The 21,439-nt window shown below is 43.2% G+C and overlaps 1 protein-coding gene across 1 annotated transcript in view; it reads left to right on the plus strand.

Moving 5' to 3' along the window:
- The window catches only part of CDH4 (cadherin 4), a 465,783-nt gene that overhangs the window by 380,870 nt on the left and 63,474 nt on the right, over positions 1–21,439 (plus strand). Inside the window, exon 7 of the mRNA XM_075020374.1 lies at positions 843–1,015. Coding sequence (XP_074876475.1) covers positions 843–1,015 — 173 coding nt within the window. The remainder of the gene's footprint in view (positions 1–842; positions 1,016–21,439) is intronic.

Genomic DNA, 21,439 nt, shown 5'->3' on the forward strand with positions numbered 1-21,439 from the left:
CCTATGAGCTCTGGGGGGTCACAGGACCATGCAGCTGCAGGAGTCCATCCAATCAAGTAACATCTTTTACCCTCATAATGATAATTTCCCACTTTAGCAAAACACCCTGCTGCCAAACTCCAGTGATAATGAGCCTGTCAGTGCATCAGTGCACTCCCAACAGTATCTAGAAAGTAGGGATTGTTTTTTGCAAGGCAAATGAAGACACTGGTGATTAGCAAGAAACAAACCAACGATTCAATACATCGCTGGCCACACATACCAAATCATTGATTTTCTGTCCTGCTGGGCAGCAGCTGTTCCGTTTGCTCTGCAGAAATGTTTGGTGTTTTTTCTCTAGAAGGGGCCGGGAAGGTGGACGTTTCTCCAAGAACTGGAGGCAGCAGGCAGTTTCTTCCTGCACTGGGCATGGTCACATTGATGGGGTCCTTCTGAAGCTGCTGAGAAGTCTGATGGGCTTTTCACTATTAAACTCTACTTCTGAATGCATGTGAATGCAGTGATTGGATGGAAAAAAATCTCCTGTGAGAATCTATATGAAATTGCAGGACAAAAAATGCTGCCCTAAAACTTACAATCACTGAAAGAATTAGAAGTTAATCATAGATATCCTCATATGACTTCGCGCTATATACCAGTTATGTGTAATCAGTATCCTTACAGATCATCTAGTCTCAGCAGTGTTGCTATTTTCATAATCCTCGCCTTGTCTAGCTGGCTGGATTGAAATGGGATGTCTTCTCTGTAGCATTTCTCAGTAAAATGCATGACCCCGAGTCAATGGGACTGCAATCTGCTCTGCAATGAGATAGTCCTGATATTTCATCTTCTCTTGTTCCAAGGTACCTATGTGATGACGGTGACAGCAAATGATGCAGATGATAGCACTACAGCGAACGGGATGGTGAGATACCGAATCGTGACTCAGACACCACAGAGCCCATCGCAAAATATGTTTACTATTAACAGCGAGACAGGAGACATTGTCACTGTGGCTGCTGGACTTGACAGAGAGGTGAGTTTAAAAGCCATCATACCAGGTTTCCCATTGTTGAGGGTTGCTGACTTGCAAAGCCCAAATCCTGTCTTGAATACTAAGCCTCTAAAATTTAGTCTGAGTTGCGACATGGAGATCGTGGTCTTTGCTTCTGCAGCAACTGTGGGGCATCGTGGCTTTAATGTGATATTTTCGTCTTCATCCGTATCAGTCAATGAAACCCTGGGAGAATCTTCAAACTCATGAAGCTGATATTTTCCTTGTGTAAATTTGTACAACTCAAAGATCTAGAAAAGGCTCCAGATGGAGCAGGGGGATGAATAAATTGGCATTTGTCCCCTTTCTATCGGGACAAATAAAGTGCCGGACATCTATAGATTTTCTAGAGCTTGCTTAGTTCTTTGCATGTTATCTTTGGAAGCAGTTACACAGCCTATACTCAACACACTTTGCATGTTTCATGATGGCATCCTTGTGTCATTTCCAAACTATGAAAATGTCTTCAGTGATTTTGGTCGTGTGTGAGGCTCTACCTTTAATGCCTCTTCTTCATGGCATTTTAAAATCTACAGCTTTTCCAAGTGCAGAAGAAATTTCATTTTTACTGACAAAAACATACCCTGCCAGTGTAAGCTATATAGTACGATTCTCGGAGCTCCGCCTTCTCTAGTTGTGAGTATAGCTCAAGGACAAAGCATTTAACCTCACACATTAAACAAAAATCAGTGTAGCACCAGTGCTGGGCTGGAGTGACTGGGGAAGAAGGGGACGAGGGTCAATGGCTGTGAAGGGAGAGGGGGAACTTAAATTCTGGGGGTTTTCCCCATTGGACTGTGTGGTTTGTGGAGTGTCACCTGTCCCATGCAATTAGGAGATCTTGATCAACGAAATGATGGGAAGGATCATTTGTTCATTGAGCAACCAATCACAGATAGTATGGCTGTACGGCAAATAGGAAAGTAAAGACTTACATAGTCTTGGTCTCAGATGTTTAAGTTCAGGCAGTCCCTGGGGATAACAAGTCCAGTGAAATCCATTTTGAGAGAGCCCAGCGTGCTGCATTTCTGAGAGAAGGCACCAGAAACTGGTTTCGTTCTCCTTTCTCTCCTTTCCTCCCCCGTGACCGATGGCAGGAACGGAGCGAGCGGGAGGCCCCACAGGCAGACTGATGCATGGGTTTCCTGCCTGGGACACCAAATTCAGAGGGGTGAAAACCTCCAGCACCTCAGAGATTTTTTTTTCCCTTGCACATCAGCCATGGCAGCACTTTTTTGGCCCCACCGCAGAGCACTCTGCCGAGCGCCAGCTGACGGGCATTGCTCTGCCGGGGTTTGTGCCCATTTCATTCACATGTCTGGGGCCGCTTTTTTGCTTCAGAGCTGCACGGTGGTTTTGGGCGGAATCCCGAACGTGACTCCAGAGCTGCTGCTGACAGCGGATAAAAGCACCGGCAGCTGCTCGGCAGCAAGCAGAGTGCCCCGGGGCAGCCGGCGGGACCAGCACAGGGACAGGGGCTGCTGGCTGGGAACGGTGCAGATTTGGGGCTTGCCCAAGGCACAGTTTCAGGGCGAGACGACCCCGGGGGGAGACGGTGTGCGAAACAGCTTTCCAAGGAGAAGGTCGGGTGAGCAGAGAGCTTTCCAGATGTGAAGACAAGAAGCGGAGCAGGGGGAGCAGGAGATGCACCAGAGCCCGTTCCTTCCCACCTGACGTGGCAGACTTTGCAAGCGCAACCTAGGGCAGATTTGACCTTTCCCTGCTCTTTTTATTTAGAGAACCGGGAAGTTAGCTGAATCTTAAGCAGGTAGATTATCCTAGGCAATGCTGAAGCCTGCAGCGTGCTTGCAGTCGAAGAGGAGAAACAAGTGCTGTAGAGACTGCTGGCAGCCCTCGGGGGGACGGTGGCAGAGTACTCGGAGGAGAGATTGGAATTCTGGCAGGAAAATGCTGATTTTATGGAAATGACAGAACTATTATTGCCCCCTCGACATCAGTGGGGGCCAGCATTTTAACGTAGGGCTTTATGGGTGGAGAAAGGTCATCTGTTTATATTAATTTCAGAGACCTAGATTGGGATAGCTGGGTGGGAGAGAGGTTTTAATCTCAGCAAATCAGCTGAAAAAAGAGGCAGGTGATAATTAGGGGGAAAGGATAAGGCAGAAGGGTTGTCTTTTTTCAGATTTATCTGATTGCATCTGAAGTAAACTTGCAGGGGAACCATATGCTTCATGTTAGTTCTCCTGTTGCACTGGGTCTGGGAAATCAAGGCAAGCTGGCACATTGTATGTGGAAATATGGTTTAGTGTCCCAAGCTGAGTACCAGGTTGGGCAAGGGACACTTGGATCGAGGCAGAACAACCAGCTCTGGGCACAATCCTGGGGCTGCCCTGAAGCTATGGGACATGCTTGTTCCCAGCACTCTCTGCTGTGTTTCAGGATTACATCTGGGATTGGCAAAAGTTTCTGTTTTATTAACGTAAAATTGTATTAGGTCTAAATTGAAAAATGTGTTTAAGCATTCCCATAACTGTACCACAGATTGTTTTTTTGTTTTTGTTTGTTTTTCCTGAAATCTTGAGAAAGCTATTAGAGGAGTAAATTTGGTTTTGCTGCTGACATTTTCTCGTTGTTAGGAAAAGGAGCCGAAGAGCAGTATTTGGAATGCAGATTTGTGTAAATTAAAATGTTAACAAATCTGACCTATTCAGCTGAAACTACTACAACCAAGATAAATTCCCTGGATACCAGTTATTTCTCCAAATGCTTATTGACACATTTATCAGTGCCTATGACGCTATTATGTTAAGCTGTGTTGAAACAGAACCAGGTTTTCAGTCTCCATTGGACCCTTCTACCTTGCTTCTGCAATGCAAAGGCGCCTCAAAGCAGGTGCGAAAATAACTGTCAAAGCTATTCCGTGTCTGAGAGACAGGTCCATGTTCCAGATCCAGCATTTGTCTTTCAGAGGGGAGAAAAGTCACTTCAGAACTGGTGTTTCTAGCTCACCATTTCTGTTGCATGCTCATTAAATGAGACTTCCCAATGCTCCCAGTATCTCCACTTAAATATTGGTTCTTTACTGGTTTCTTTCATTGCCTTCAATTCGTGAAATGTCCAAGAAAATGGATGAGACGTTCCAGCTTGTTTTGTGTTATGAGAAGTGTTTTTGGTTAACCTGCAAGAAACCTATTTTAAGACCAATTCATGTAGTTTGCTGCTGTTTCTAAACCCTCATTTCCACAAACCAAGAAGGAAATTAAAAACTCGGTCTCTCAAATTGTGCTGGTCTCTCTAAATGTGTCTGACACTGAAGATAGCAAAATGAAAAGCCAAGGTATTAAAATATTCATGGCTTTAAAGTTATCTTACCTGGTTCCCATTAATCTGGATGTAAATATGGTTACAATGCTCTGTGTCCATTCACTCATTAAGACTGTGCTTAATTGAATGGATCCCCGAGGAAGATAAAGATAATTGGACTGTACTTCATAAAAATTATTAAAGGAGGACAGTTTAGCAACAGCCTGATTTAAGCTCCTGGATGCCTAAGGGTGAGAAGTGCCAAAGGTGGAACAAAGGAACATCTATCCCTTGAACTAATAGGGAAAATGATAGGGATTCAGAGTGCGCCAGAGGTTCAAAGGTACATTCAGACAGCCAGGCTTAGATGAAAAGGTTAAAAGCAGATGCTCGCTCTAATACAGGAGAACGTCAGGGAAACGTAGGAAGTCTGTAGCTGATTTAATGAAACTAGGAGGGAAAGATCAAATAGTGGTAGGAGCACAAAATGTGTGGATTAATAGGGAAGGCTGTGAACACGAGATGGACAGGTTGTAACAAACTTCGGGGGGTAGGAGGGGACCATGCTAGCTCATTTAGTTTATGGTAGGCTGCTGCCGAAATGGGTGGTACTACTAGGAGATGCTACCCAACTGATAGCTTAATTTAGCAGTGCATCTGAATTCCAGATTTCATTGCTCTTTCTTCTTTCCACTGGGAAGAAAATAAGAGGTAAAAAAGGGTCAGCTGTCCCCAGCTGGGGCTTCAGAAACAGGCAGAACGTTCGTATTTCTGGTTTTGGTTCTGAAAAGTAACATTTCTCCTTAAAACCATGCAAAAGGGACCAGATCTGTTCTGCGTGTTAGCTCATTTTGTCTGCTGCTGCTCACGCTGGCGTCTCAGGTGGGGATCGAGCCCAGACTGCCAGTCTGACGGCGAGCTCCTGGTGCAGTAATTCCAGCCCATCAGCTCTTTTGATTTCTCTGGTGGCAGAATATCTGTCTCAGTAGCACAGTAAACCTGCACTGGGGCTATACTATAGGCAATACCATCCTCTGAAGAGCTTCCCCTGAATATTTTATGAACATGGACTTTGAGCAAGCAGGAGGAAAAAAAAAAAGAGGTGAGAGAAAAGGAGCTGGTTGATCCCACGCTCCGCTGGCAGGCCAATAAATGTCGAGACATCTCAAATGTCATCCAGGCTTATTTGAGATAATAAGTATTTCGGCTCTGCGGTGCTTGTAGTGTAATGTTGCTAACTTTTTGAGATCTCCTTTAGAAAGGAGTCCCTTCCCGGCACATTCATCTCATGTTGAAGAAATGAAGAAAGTCAGGAGCTCTGAGTTGCTTCTTCCAAATTTCTGTATGTTTATATTTTTTTTTTAAGTGATTGGATCGCTGCTGCTGCAAATGCTTTTAAAAATACATGAAATCCGATTCTATGATTACTACACTTGGCTTTCCAAAAACGTGATGTTGCTAGTCTTTCTCAAGCGAGGGAAAGATAAAAGAGAGAGCCTGCCAACAACTGAGTTAGTGGCTTATTTTATTTATGAATGAAATGGCAGGATTTTTGCGGGAAGAGGAAAAGTTCTTCTTATTAGCAGAGACAGTTGATTTCTTTTCCAGTACTCTGGTTTTGGTGCAACTAGACATTTCTGATAAAGCAGAAATTTGAAATGTTATGTTAAAAAAAAAAAAAAACAACAAAAAAACCCACGGTATTTTGCTCCTCCAAAAACTGAGCAGGGATTGGCTTTTACCATCTGTAGTAACTATTTTGGGTACATTTATCTCCAGGTCATTGCAGTAGCTTTTCAAAACCTCCTTGTTACTTCATTTCAAATGTTGGCTGGGAGTAAACAAGGCATTGCATTGGTGATAGGAATTAGTTTAGCCATTGAGACTGCTATAATTCACCCTTTGTGAAACATTCCCATAGATAGCAATGCAGTAGTTTGAGATTACCCAGATACAGTGGTTTTAATCTGGGCTTGTCTCTTCGAGCCAGCCAGTACTCTTAAGTGTAGCCAACAGGTAACGCAGGCTGAGCTTTGCTTTCAGTACCAGGAAACTTTCCTCTGACAGGAGAGTCCAGCAGCTTTCAATCCTTTTTCCACCCCTGGAATATAACAAAAGGAATTTATTCTGTCCTAAATTATCGTCGCCTGGTGTTAATTATTTCCCCTCACCGCATATCAATGCAATGTTCTCCAAAGCTGTGATCCTCCTCTGCTCAGGGTTGGAGGAACATCTGCTGCAGCGTGAGGCTGAAGGATCTCGACATGATACGTGTGACAGATGAGTGAATCTGTGTAGATTATCAGTCGTGTATGTGTACTGACAAAATACAAATAATGAGGGAAAGTGACATCTAAATGGCTTGACTGCATCCTAAGAGTTTCTGTTTCCCATTTTCCTCACTCAAATTAGCCAGCTCCAAGGAGCAGTGAGGACTAACACAAAATTGGTAAGAGGATGTCACCTTCTGACAGGCGCAATCTAGCATGCACCGTGTTTGCTATTTGTATCTATTACAGAAGTTCTTTAAAGTGAGAAGGATTCTGGTTTTCATGTTCTCTCCATTATTTTTTCTGGAGAACAACTAAAAGGTGGTTGTTAGATTCTGCTGATCCACAAGTATCTTGCTTTTAAACATGAAATTCCCGTATCACTGCATTAAAACATGCAGAAAATTGCATCCGCAGCTGTACTCACAGGAGGAAAATGAGAGTAAGAGATTAGCAATTATTTTGCCAGGGAGGCACATCCATTTCTATGAATTTGGACCACAAGCCCCTGTACTTAGCTTCCAGACTTGCAGGCTCCTGAAGTATTTTCCAATGACTGAGATGACAAAGGACTGTAACAGACTTCCAAGGGTAAGCGGCTTTTCCACTTCTCACAGCATTCAAATAATGATTGGAAGTCTTTGTGGAACATATCTTCAAGCCAGACATGAACTACTGGAGTCTTAACAGAGGTAAGCAGGTAAAATACTATAGCATCCTCTGTACAGCAGGTCAGACTCTGTGTTTTACCTGTCCCTTCTAGCCTGGGCGTTAATGTTTCCAAAAGAGTTTCCCTTTGCTATTGAGAAGCAGTTCTTCCCAGCCGTGTCGCACAGCAGGCTCTGCCCTCTCTGTCTGCCCGGCTGCCACACACCATCCCAGGGATTTGTGCAGCACAAAGTCATTCCAGGGAATGAAAACCACTCTATAAATGTCATTTATCATTGAATACTGTGTTATTCCTGATACCTTGTAATTTTTTAGGTCCATGTAACAAAAATGTAAATACTGAAGCTTTATATATTAATATGCCTGAAATCATTACTTAAAGATAAAACTGGTTAAATTATTCAGTTATAAAATTATCCCATTTCCACAGCAGCATATCCTGTCAGAGGAAGAGCTGATTAGCCATAAGCTGAATTTAGCCAGTAGATTTATGCTTGATTCTGGTTTACGGTTCTACATTGTACGTAGGACTGATTTGAGCTTGCTCCATCATTCCAGCACGCATTTCATTTTCTTGTTACAGACAAGAATGACCTTTTTCAGCAAATTATGGTGAGGAGTGCTACTACTCATCAGTGAAGAAGGTTCATTTTATTAACCCCATTTAGTGCCTTTGGAAATGCATCATGCACCCAATGGAGAGCCACTTGTACTAATTCAAGATACCAGAAGTTAGCAGATGGGGAGGGCTTGAATCTGCTCTGAGCGCTGTTGGTCCAGCACTGCTTAATGGATTCCTCGGTAGCCCTTGTTGCAGAACGGGCAAGACGTGAGCAAAGCCTTGTCGTAGAAATAACGCCAATTGTTTCAATTAAGAAGGGAATTATATCAGTGGTTCTGAAGCCTTGTTACAGTACCTGGAAAGAATATGTGTCCTTGTTTGCGTTTCTCAAATAGCAGTGGCTGTGTGTCTTTCTGGTGGGTGTTTCCAGAATCATCTGTACCTTTCGGTCTCCTGCGTGATTGCTGCAACTCTCTAAATACAACGCTGTCAATCCGGTTTTGGAGCTCATGTGTATGGAAAGGTTTTTTGTTTATTTTTCCTTGCTAAAAACCTGATAGCTGGGTAGACTAGTAAAACTGATAGAGGAAGGACTCTGAACCATGGGCCTTGGAAGACAATAGCATGTGTTTCACTAAAAAAAAAAAGAGTATTTGGAGATCACAGGAGAAATTTTTAAAGAACAAAAGGCCTTTCCAAAAGAAGATGCTGGTAAACAGTTTGGAACCTGTGGGAGTCCAATGAGTAGATAGGAAAATAGCCATGGTATTTACCTCCAAAAAAAATCCACCAGCAAGATGATCAGGATTCAAATGTAATGGGCTGGCGACCAACTGATTACACAAACTGTGATGATCTGTTGGCACAGTTTGAATGTGAGTTTGTGTAAGCTCAGCCTAGCTGTGGTTTCATCCTCACACATTCACTCATTATCTTCTCTATCCTCTGCTTCGACACTAATGGCCCTGTCATCACTGGGGGGTTTAGGAACTTAATAACATTGACAAGCAAAGAGAAGCACTAATGAAGGAAGTAAGACAGTGCAACAAACGTGTATTTAATCATACTGCCTGGACAGGCAGAGCACGTTTTATGGCCACCTGTATTGCTAATACTTGACCGACAGATGTGTGATATTTAATCCTTGACACCTCTGCTTTTGGGGAAGGAGCAGTTTGCACGCTCTGGAAAAACAGGGCAGAGCAGAGCCTGTTTGGTTAAGCAAGCTGCTCAGCGTGATAGTTTCCATGAAACCTTATGATGTTGTTCCTGTTATTTCAGTCTATGTAACACAATCTCTTTGGGATTCAGAAAATCATGGTCAGCCTGTCGCCAAGATAACCAGTTTTTTAATGCTAATTTTGAACTTGTCTTCAGTAATTCTTTGCCTCACTGTTGGCATTGCCAAAGTGCCTTATTCATGACTGGGACACGCTGTGTCTTCTTTGCCGCCCCTCTTGCCCTTTGAAGGAGTAGAGCGTCAGAGCTGTTTGTGAGGGATGAGGAAGGACCCGTGATTTTGTGGCCATGCTCATCCTCTTGAGAAGTTGGTTTCACATTTGCAGACCACTTGCTAAGGAGGCTTCGTCTTTCCTGATGAGGCTGACAATCCCTGTGCTCCAGTGAAATGTAGCTGTTAGAGGAGCTGATGGGGAGCCCACCTCAGCACCACGGCGCTTCTCTGCAGTAATTATCTGACAAGGTGATCTGCTACACACAGCTTGCATTTGTCTTGGCCTTGGTCCTGTCTGAGGGCATTTCATTCCCCATCAAATTATGTTTTTAATAAAGAGGATTAAATAGAGCAATGGTGCCGTTCTGTGAAGTGTTTCAGTTTGAGTCCCTATGAAGATGCACACAGAAGGATGCTCTAACTACAGAACAGAGAGAACTGGTGTATAAAAGTAAACCTACAGCCAGTTCACATCTCCCGTGGAGGTGATTCCACCAAGAATGAGTCCTACCCTTTGGCTGAAACAAAGAGTCTCCTCCCACTCCATGCATATGGAGCTATTTACTGCCTGCCAGAGTAGCTCCCCAATTTTGGATTAGACCCTCTTTTATACACCTGGCTTCATAGAATCATAGAATAGTTTGGCTTAGAAGGGACCTCCAAAGATCATCTAGTCAAACCCCCCTGCGATGAGCAGGGACATCTTCAGCTAGATCAGGCTGCTCAGAGCCCCGTCCAACCTGACCGTGAATGTTTCCAGGGACGGGGCATCTACCACCTCTCTGGGCAACCTGTGCCAGTGTTTTACCACCCTCACTGTAAAAATTTCTTCCTTATATCTAGTCTGAATCTACCCTCTTTTAGTTTAAAACCATTACCCCTTGTCCTATCGCAACAGGCCCTACTAAAAAGCATGTCCCCATCTTATAAGCCCCCTTTAGGTACTGGCAGGCTGCTAGAAGGTCTCCCCAGACCCTTCTCTCCTCCAGGCTGAACAGCCCCAACTCTCTCAGCCTGCCTTCATAGGAGAGGTGCTCCAGCCCTCTGATCACTGAACTTGTAGAGGAGGATCTGGCCCTCCTCTGGACCTGCTCCAACAGGTCCATGTCTTTCCTGGGCTGAAGACTGCAGAGCTGGACGCAGGACTCCAGGTAAAAGGGCGCAGTAATTCCTTTATTGCTAGCATTCAGATGCTATAGCCTCTGGAGGAGATTGTAGTGATTCACATGTTAAACTGCAATGATTTTTTATTCGTATTTGGGCAAGCTATTGAAGAGATGTTACTAGATTGAAAAGCTACATGATTTGGGGTTGACCTATTCAGATAAAACAAACCTTTGAGTTTAATTGGATCCGATTATAGAATCTGAGCAAGAATAGGACTGATACCCAACCTAATCCGTTCTCTTTTCCAAAATGTGGAAATCTTCAGAGCCTCTCCTATAAAATATTCCACATATACTAATAGTCTGTAGACCCTTTTCTTTCTTCACACACATTTTAGTATGTTCAAAGAGTTCTGGTACAGTCTGGTTGCACTTGTTTCAAGTTGCTCATGAAATCCCACCTCTGACTACAGTGGGTTGGCTTATACATTATTCAGTAGTAAAATCCCAGCTGAATAGGGAGAGGGGGGGAAAAGTTAAGTATCGGAGTGGAAAGCTCACCAGGTCCTTAGCATAATCTCTCTGGTTCAGACCTGCATTTCTTTTTCCATTTGAGCTTGTCTTACAGTGGAGAATAGTGTATCATTCCAATTTTAGATAGAAGACTACCTGCTCAGCTCAGGCAGATTTAAAGTTTTTCTTCTGGTACATCACATACTTTCCAACAGCCCCTTCCCCTCTCTAAAGGGATTATTGTCTAAATCTGCACCAGGTCAAGTGAAATAATTAAACACAAGCTGGCTCCACTAATTAACTTATCCACAGACCATTGTCTGTTATTAGCATTTTAAAGAGAGTCTTTGTTAACTCTTTCTTCCTAGACGTAGTAGTGTTTTTTTAATAACACAACCCATTCCTATAAGTTTCTTTGGCTACATTTCTTATTAAAATATTATCATCAACACATTTGCCAGAGCATGAATGAGTTTACAGGATGTTTCAGTCTACAGCGGCTACTTTTCTTAACAGAGCATAAGGGGAAGGCAGCTTAAATGCAAAGGAGTGTAACTGTCAGAAGACCAGATATAGAGCCTTGTATTCTGAAAGTATTCTTAAAATGGAAAGTCATGAGTGTAAGCAACAGAGAGACCATTATGTGCTTTGTGAAAATATAATTAAAATGGTGATATATCTAGTGTCTTTATGGTACATCTCACCAGAGCTTTGGAACAGTGTCAGGATCGTGGAGTATGGAGTTGCTGGGGATGTAATACTCCCAAAAAGGCAGAAATGTGTGCACAAGAACAAAAATGTGGAAGTTTCTATTCTGCACCATGAATACTGTCTAATTCCTTGCATTCTGTGCTAATTAGTATCCAAAAAGGTGGCAGAAGGTGGCTCTTTGAAGGGGAGAACAACTGTTCTTGTTAGACATTTCCAAGCATCACTAGACTGGCTATAAATAATCACAACGTCAGGTACCAAGGTTTGGGATATTCTCCATTCACTACACGTTGAGAAAGGGTCTCTTGGATAAGGCCAGCCAGGTGTCATGTGCAGGCAGGAAGGAGCTGGGTGTTATTTTTCCCAGAACTGCACCTTGAAGCATCTAGGAGCTTGTAGTAGCAGAACGGTGAGGCAGTTTGTTCTTTTGTCATGGTAACCTCACCATTTTTTCTCCTAATTTTTAGGCTAAATATTTTCCTTTCATTGTTGTTCTGTTATTCCAGTTTTTAAAAAATTCTGGGGATTTCTTGTAAGACATCCTCATAAAGTAGAGTGTGTGTCAGTACAATGATGTTTTATTCAAGCTATTAATTTTTTGCACTTAAAATGCTTTCTGTTCCAAATGCCTTTCCAGAAAAATAAATGTAGTTTTCAGTTAAAGTAAACAGGTCACATACTGAGTGACCTCAAATCTGCTGGCTAAAATTTAGAAGGGGAACTAATTGGATAAAAATGTGGTGACTCATACTATCCAGACATTCAATACATTGGCCTTTCCAGTCTTAATTTATACAGCTCTCTGAAAAATAAATAGATTATGGTTTCATATTCCAACCAATGAGGAATTCATCTCAGTTTATGAGGAAGAATCTTGTTTTAATGGTTAAAGGTTTGGGCAGATGCTCAAACAGGGGTGAACTGGCCAGGCTGATTTCTGTTGCCTGAGGATGGGAAACAGGGTTTGTAAGTCAAAAGCAAGTGACTCTTGTAGAATCGGTAAAGCTTTTCTGGTAGATACCTGCCTTTCAAAAGGGAGGATTTGATACCACCCAAGCGAGCATATGCCAAATAAAATACCTACTTAGGAAGCGTTGTTTTCACCTTCTGGAGGTGACTTTTAGGGAGATAAGAAGAGCAGCATCCTTCTCTCTAAGTCTGTGCAAACCCTGCGGTTTGCTTGCAGCAGAGTGGAGCTGGCCCTGCCATACTGATCTGCGGTGTTTGTAATACGCTACAATATATTGTATGTGTTTTGCTCACAGGGGAGCTTGTACTGAGATGAAGTGAAGTAGTAGATGAGAGGATACTCCACACATTATTCATTCTGGAAGTGGTTTGTTTTGGAGATGTGTACGTTTCTGCAATTATTTTAGCCATTAAACTTCAGCCCTGAAAATGCTTTCATCTTGGCTGATTCCATCTTTGTGTGGCCATGGCAATGCAGAGGAGTGTGGTGGGAAATGCGTTACTAGATTTGTAAATTATGTGCATTTTTCTCCCCTTAATGTTTGATATCAGAAGACATGATGTTTGACAGAAAAGGTAATGAACAGTATTTGCTTGTAAATCAGCAGCTAGATGTGGTTTGAATGAATGCATATTTGAGCATAAAGAGAAGATCTGGAAAGGTTACCAGTGCCCCTCGCTATCAGAAAATCTGCCCTACAGATGAGAAGCAGACACAGCTTCCATCAGCGTGTGCTGGAGGGGCACTGAACGACTGCGTGACTTCAATGTATCGGCTGTTTGCAAAGTAATCGCTGCCCTGACCGTGGTGCCTATAGACATCTCCAAACTGATTTTCCATGAGCAAACTTCGCTAGGGCTAGTAAAATAGCTTGAAGCCCAGGGAAAGCTGCGGGACGTTGGACGGATCTCTGGGTAGGTGGCCCGCCTGCAGCTCCTTTGGCCGTGGCAACGTTTCTGTGAACCCCCAAACTAGAGAGCTGGAGAATCTCTCAGCTATATCCATGTGAGTAGAAATTGAAGCACCAGCAATCATTTATGTAGATGATCCTGATTAGGCAGGAAATGCCCCACAAGAGTTTCCCACCCCCAGTTTAGGACAAAATAAATGAATTTTTTAAGTCGTAATTACCAATCAGAAAAAATATGGAGAGAATCAACATTTTTATTTTAATAGCTGCAAAAATGTCACGTTGATATTGATCATCTAAAATGATGTTTGACATTTTAAAAGATCAATTTTTGTCAAAGTTATCTCAAACCATTAAAAGCATTTTAAAAGGGACTATTTTGCAATGTAAAAATAAATTCCAAGTGAGGGAGAGGTTTCGAATGCCCTTCCTTGGGAGCAGTTTCACTCTTAGCATCTTCTGATGAAAAACCACTTTGTCATAATATTCTCCACCAGTTTTTGTCCTCAGGCCCCTTCAGCTCTCTATATGGTCTTTGCCACTACTGTCATCCTACCATATCAAAATGGGTATTTAGGGATGTTCTTCTGAAAACTAATTCCACTGTTCGCAATAAGAGCCTATTAATGTAACTCAGAGTGACCACTGCCTGCAGTGTTAGCATCTTCAAAGGCTGACTGACAGATTTGAGAAATGGATTTTGCATTATTGTGCTGACCCCAGATGCTGTACTGGGGCAGGTTTAGAGAGGACGACAGGCATGGTGCTTTTCTTACTACATCCATAGGAAATAAGGTAGGCTAAATCACATACTTAATAACCAGATGTGCAGGGGAGCATTCAGGGAAAACACATCAAAACATCTTGCGAAAACTCATTTAAAGTTACATAAATTATTGTTTGCATTTTCACAGGCAGTTATTTTCAAGTCTAACCAGCTGTATCTCTTAGGAGTGGCCCTAAATAAATACATCATTACATAAACACAAAATTTGTTTGGGGATTTTTTCCAATGAGGTCCAGGCCCTGTTTGCTTCACAGTATTGCACAGACTGTGAGAAGGAGGTGTCTGAATTTCAGTGGGACATTTTGACACAGAAAATCCCATTCTTAGTATGTTTGGTGCTTCTAAATCGTATGGTGACAGCTACCTTAAAAGAAGACACAGTAAATAATATGGTGCATTTTTCGTTAGGGAAATTTGAATGTAAGTAGAAAGTCCAAGCAGGTGATTACATTCTATTTAACATTTTTCACCCCCTTTCGGTACAGCAAGCCAACATCTGGAGCGTGCTGATGCACCGTACAGGCATTTTGCTGACAGGCTTCCCAGCAGCATGTTGGTTCGCTGCTTATTCAGAAAGCCAGATGATTGCTATTCAAGGAGAGCGCTATGTCATGATCTGCGGTGATAACGCCACGAGCCCGCCGCCAGTGCATTATCATCTCACAGGATGCAATTACCTGATAAACGGTGACGCTCTCCGTAGCCGTGCATTGGTTACACGCCGCTGCAAGTCCAGTCCACAAAGTTCAATCCAGTGTTCCAAAGTCCTTAAGTACCACTGAAGTGTTCTCTAGCGGGTCCCCGAGTTTTATAAATGAGAAAATAAACAGAGTGACTCAAGGCACAGAGATACTCATCTGTGCCTTCTCTGTTCCAAACCAGAATAAAAAGTGAGAGGATAATCTGAAAGACCTTATGGTTTTTATTGAAGAAATAATCACAGAGTCACTTGTCAGAATCAGGAAACCTGCTTTATCCTTTGTTGCATTATAAATAAGAATTATATTTGTTCTTGGGAAACAAGCCTGAAGTACACTGCAACACGTTATCGTGAGTGACGCACAGGGAGCAACTGAATAAATACTGCCTGTCTGTTCCATTAGGTGATTTTGCTTCTTACGTTTCTCTGCTTTCCTTACCAGGAATGAGTTGCTTTATCATTTCAGAGGTGCAGTCTGACCGATTATTGGGTCACTCGTTCCTGGGTCTGAATTCAAAGCTGACCGAAGGGAGGCTGCTGACTGCCAGGCAAGGAGCGCGGTGGGGGGGACGAGGCAAGGGCTGGGGTCTCCAGCTGTGCCCCGACCTGCCCGCTGCCGCGGTGGGCTCTGCCGCTGCAGGGAGAACACCGTTGGCCAGGCCAGCCCCTAATGATGTGGAGGAAGGGAGACGAAGGGAGAAACACTGTCCTGCAGCCTTCTGTCTCTCCAGGAACAGGGAGATACAAGGGAGGACAAGGGTGCGGGGAAATCAGAAAGGGGACCAAGAGACATCTGCAAGGGTGGAAGATTAAGGAGGCTGGCACAAAGGAGTTTCTGCAGGTTTTTTTTTATCCTTTTTCCACTCTTGATGTGAACTCTGGCAAAGGCTATAAGCTCTGGATTCAAAGCGATATAGAAAATGCCGTTCTAGATGGAACAACCCGTGTAGTTCAGCATCCTCTCATGATACAGCCATCTGTCAGAGCTTCAGGCTTGAGCTCTTGGAGCTGTGTGTTTGGTGGTTATGTCTCGCGCTAGGTGATTAGATGTAAAATTACACAGTATCATCCTAACTTGGAACATAAAACCACTTCCATGCTCTGTCTTGACTGTTCATACGTTTCTTGGCAGAAACTGATGCAGACACCAGCTTTCAATCCTTTCAAATTAAATGTCAGTTGATGGCGGAGTCGTTGTCAGCACGAGCGTCCTGCTCATTCTGCTTCCCCCAGCGCTGGAGAGCGGTTCTGCACCTCCTGAGCTTGCTGATGAGCAGCTCATCTGGGAGCAGTTTCGAAGGAGATCTTTGACTTTCTTTGGCTTCCCAGAGGAATTCATAATTATTTCCTCCTTTATCATAGAGTGCAGCTGGAGGCTTCAGCTCCATTAGAATTGCCCTGGTAATTTCACAGTGTGAAATTTACAGCAAACAAGGGACATTAACGTTAAATAAATTTATGCAAGAGCAACCCTCACCCAAGTCATTAAAAGTGTGTGCAATTTTTAATGGATGCTTCAGCATGGCATTTGATAAGTTTGTTCATTTCTTTTCTCAGTCTGTTAAGTATATGTATACACATACACATAAATTTTTCTGCCAGAGGTATCGGTAGAAGCTGGCTGTGGCCTCAAATGTCACCTCCTTGCAAACACTTTAAACACAGCTGTAATCCCAACCGCGGTGAAGAGAGGCTGTCACTGAAGAGCGGATTTGGGGGAGGGGGGTGGTCTGTGTGTGACTCAAATAATCCAATTGAACTATGTGGTGATTCTGAATTATGTCTATTTGAAAAGACAGGATATCATAAAGACTGCTAATATGGTGGAAAATTATATTAAGCTGAGACAAGACAAAGTTGATTATGTGCTAGACTACTGCAGATGTGCCTGGCGCTAGTCATTTATGCATATTGATTGATCTTAAATATAGCAGAGCAGAGGATGGGAGTGGTGTTTGTATGGTTATTGATTTTGTTTCAACTCCTTGGGCTGTCATCGTAAGCTTTCGGATCCAAATAACTTGACTGATACAACTCCTGATCAGAAAGCTTGATAAGAAAGCAGCCATGAGGCTGATGTCCCAGCCAAAGAAAACATGCCGGTTACTTCCTTTTAGAAGCAGCCTGTTGCACTTATTTCATGCAGATATTCAGAAACTTGCCAGCTCTTTATAGCTCAGTGGAGCCTGAGTGTAAAATCCATTGGAAGGCTGCAGTCGGGCGTCAGCAGGCTTTGGGTTTCAGCTGGTTTGGGGTCGACCCTAGACTTGGTGGACGTTACTGATCTGGGCTGTGCATTAAACAGCCTGAGAGCGCTCATGTCAGTCCGTTTGCTGCATGATCCGCTTTTGTTCCTTTTGCTAGAAGGAAGGTGTTTGGTTTCTTAATTGATTAATTTTGGCTTTTACAAACCTACACAAGCAGAACAGTTGTTTCTCCACCTCTCCCACGTTCCAGGCAGTCAAGCTGTAAACAGGAGGTTTTCAGTACTGTTCTTTGGTTGGTCTCTCATTCCTCGTGAGTCTTTATTAAGAAGGTGTTCTTTAGTACTGCTGTGCCTAGAGCCACTGACCTTTGCCACCAGGAAGCCTGGCTTCCAAGGGCTCTGTAACTCTGCTGGCATCATCTGCATGGAGCTTGAAACATGACATGGGAGTCAGATAAGTTGCTGGTATTTAGGAGTAGAGAGAATTATACCTTAAGCCGTCAATAAAATGGATTCGTGGCTGTTTGCCCTGGGAATTTCCTAATACCCCAATCCTGAAAGTTTATACATATGTATGGCCATCTCCACCTACCTTGATTGCAGCCTGAGCTCTGTGCAGGTGAAGACGAGTTTTCATTATTATGGTTTAGTTCTGAAACAGAAATTTGAAAATATGTTGAATTGAGTCCATATCACTTACTTTGATTTATGTTTGAGCTAAGGTGAAAGAAGTCTATCTGTGATTATAGACATCAAAGACAATATATTGAAATTCAGTTATTATAATGTACACATCATTTATCAAATCCCTGCCCAATAATGCCAGCATTTGCTGCACAGAAAATGTAGCTTGATGGATTACCTGCTTCTCACCATCTTTCTGAAGGCCAAGGAAGGCAAACACAGAATTACTTCAGAACTGTCAGACTCAGGCTCTTTCAGGCTGGGGAGAGGGACTGAAAGCAAAAACTGCAGGGCAGTCAGCAAAAATACATAGGCAGGGTGAGAATTTTAGGGAGCTTACAGTCCTGTTTCTTTGTTTCCTGCTCTCATGAAGAGCAGGAGCGACCCACTGACTACAGGCAGAGCATGTATCACCTTTTGCAGAATTTGGCTTGCTTTAGTGCCTGCTCTTAAGATGCTGCTGGTCCAAATAAAGCACATTTTTACATGTAAAGCAGCAGTGATCTGGACTTGGATCCATTAACAGCCAGTTCTTGCCTAGGATCTATAAAAAATGGCTTTGAAATATGAATTTCAAATTAAAACCAGCAGAAAAATAAATAGCAGAAAATACTTTTATTTCTTGCTGAGCTTCTATTCAGTTCCTGCTTCCTGTTTTGACAGTGCAAGTTATACTTGGGCAGGAAAAAAAGGAAGCCCACAAGCATAATTGCAACCACGTCTAATTAGGCAGAGCTATGTAAATTTAGCGTTTCTACATGATTATAAATGTCAGGAGAGCCTTAGATAAGACATGAGAGTTTTGAGTATCTCTTGTGTACCTATTCTAAAATGTCCTTATTGCTAATCCTATTCATCTGGAGTTGCTTCCTAATTAGAATATTTATGGGCTAATAAGGAGGTGAACAAGACACTCCAGTTCTGTTCCAAAGGTGAGAGTAGGGATTCATTAGACTCAGCGTCTCTGTTTTGATTGCTGTACAATGTAATTAACATTGTGCTAGACAATCATTTTAGATTTACCTTAACAACAAATATTTAAGAAGATTCCTGTTGTTCTCTCTTTGAGTCTAGGTCTGCTGAAACCAAGAGCAGTTATGTCATCAAACTTAGATTTTTGAGGTTCCCGGATGTTTTTTTCCTATTTCGTTTTGCAAACTGTTTTGACCTCTGTCAGTTACTGATGTTTCTGAGTTTTGTCCATACTAGCTAAAAGTGAATCTGTTTTGCATATTTTGTAGATTTTATATCACTAAGACCTATTCTATAGGAAATGCTTATTCTGATTTTTTTTTCCCCAGAATTTACAGTTGCATGTCTATATCCAGTAACCTGGTATAAAAAAGAATTTTTGAAGTCAGATATAGTTTAGCTGGTTTTAGGTTACACTGCTATGAAAGCATAGTTACTGGCTGACGTTTAGTGTCTGACTCTCTAATTTTTCTTCTCGAAGGGCCTTTCCCACCAAGAGCCCCGCCGAGTCCAGGCACAGCAGCAGCAGGAGAAAAACTTCCTACGTCCAGATTGAGATAGTACCAGGGCAATCCCATGAATTCTGCCCCACTGTGTTGTAGACCTTTGTGATCCACTACCATGTAAGGATTTGGATGCTTCCTTACTGGGATCTAGTCATCCCCTCTTTTTCCCCTTGAGGGAAGATCCAATCCTTGCCCACCCTTCCAGCCCAAGAGCTGGGTTGCAGAAGACATCTTCCAGCCTTCTTCCTGCTGCATCCTCTCTGGCTTTTGCAAGACATGTCTTACTTCTTGCTGCCAAAGCTCCCATTTCGAAGGACCCATGAGCATAGCGTAAGGAGAGACGCTCTCTCCCTGAAGTCCAAGGGGAAGCTGTGAGGACCGCCAACCCCAAACCACTGGGGCCAGTGCTGCTCAGGCCAGGGAAGCTGGGGTGCAGTTCCCCCAGCCTCAGAGGTATCTCTGGTTGGATTTTTAGAAAGAACCGAGGCACAGAGTTTCTGTTCTCCCTCTCCCCATCTCCCTTTACTTTAAGACCTACTTCTGTCTGGAAACCATGTCAGAGTTCAGCCAAGCAATGTCCATAATAAATACAAATGCTAAATTGCTCTCAAATTTTTGCCAGTGCTGTGGCCAGTCTCAAAATCAACTCCTGTTCAAGGGTAAGCTGCTCAAAGCAAAACTTGGGAGTCTTGATCTCCTCTTTTTGCTTTCCTTCACATACTGAGAAATGGACTTCTTGTCTGAGGACACAATGTTCTGTAACTTTAAAGGTGTTATCAGAAAAGTTGTTAAGATGGCAAGTCACGTTACTTCAAGTCTTCTCTGTATAAATTACAGTTAGGTAGGAGAATCTCACAGATAATGATAAATATAGCAACATTCTACTGCTGATGGAAATCATTATCAGCCATTATCAACTTTAATTAATATATTCACATTATTCAAATCCAGGTAGAAAATGTTCTTTGGCATCAAGTCTAGAGTAATATGGTTCATGGCTTTTGTGAAGCTTGAAAAGCAGCTGGCAACAGGGAAGCAACTCTGGGGAAACACTTTGTTTAGACTCAGGGTCCAACACATTATATGTCCTATAGATCTCACCTATTTTCCACACCTGTGTACGAGGGCTGGAAGATCTCGTGTTTCCGAGGGATATTTCTCTCCTTGGTGCACTGCTTCCGCACCAGAAGAGCTTTGTTTGTGGCATCTCGGTTGTCTCCGTAGCAACCAGGATAATGCTGGGGAATACACAATTGAAGATGCTAGGAATGAGCACTGGTAGCAAATGTTCTTTGCTGTGAAAGATGATTGAAAACAAACAGAAAATAAGGGCTAAATAAACCTCTGCTAGTTCTAAATGGAATGCTTCTTGAAAATTTCCATTAGACCTTAGCAGCTCTTTAAATAAATAACCAGTATGTCCCCTTCCATCTGAGGATTTCCATCTGTTGATTTTGTTTGTTTGCTTTTTTCCCTTTTATAAAAATACCGAGGCCCAATTCCGCCACGTGCTGCACACACAGCCCCAGGGAGCAGCACCGGGCGCGTAGGGTTGAACGTTCCCTTCCACTTGAAAAAGACTCTGAGAAATAACATCGGGCAAATGTACAGACCCTCCCAAACCCTACCCACCATTCCAGAAGCAAAGCTATAAAACCCTGAACCCACACCTGCCGTGTGCCCCTGGAGAGCAGCCAGGAGCCTGGTTAGCCACCGCGGCTCTCCGGGAGAGAGAGGAAGATTTCTGATAACAGGTATTCCCTCTTCGTCCGCTGGGCTAAACCTGGCCGCCACGCAGCTGAGGACAGCGGGCTCCGTTTTACGTACACAATAAAGCAAATGAGAAACCTGCCTGAAGAGATGCTCCTGCATCCATCTCACCCCCTTCGTGCCCACTCCAGCCTGCTCACAGCGTGCCAGGCCCCTGGCGCAGGCTCACGTCGTCTCCCCGCAGGCAATGCGGTCATACCTGGAGAATTCCCCTTCCTCGGACGCGCACCTTCTAGTGTTTAGATGGGAGGAAGGTGCCATCCCAGGATGTCTTCTATGTTTTGGATGGAGCGGTGAAAATGGGATGTCTGTGACGTGCGTTGTGTTTTCCTCCTTCTGCGCTGGCTTTTTTG

The sequence above is a fragment of the Buteo buteo genome, chromosome 2 (genome assembly GCF_964188355.1).
Source record: "Buteo buteo chromosome 2, bButBut1.hap1.1, whole genome shotgun sequence".
NCBI classification, from domain to species: domain Eukaryota; kingdom Metazoa; phylum Chordata; class Aves; order Accipitriformes; family Accipitridae; genus Buteo; species Buteo buteo.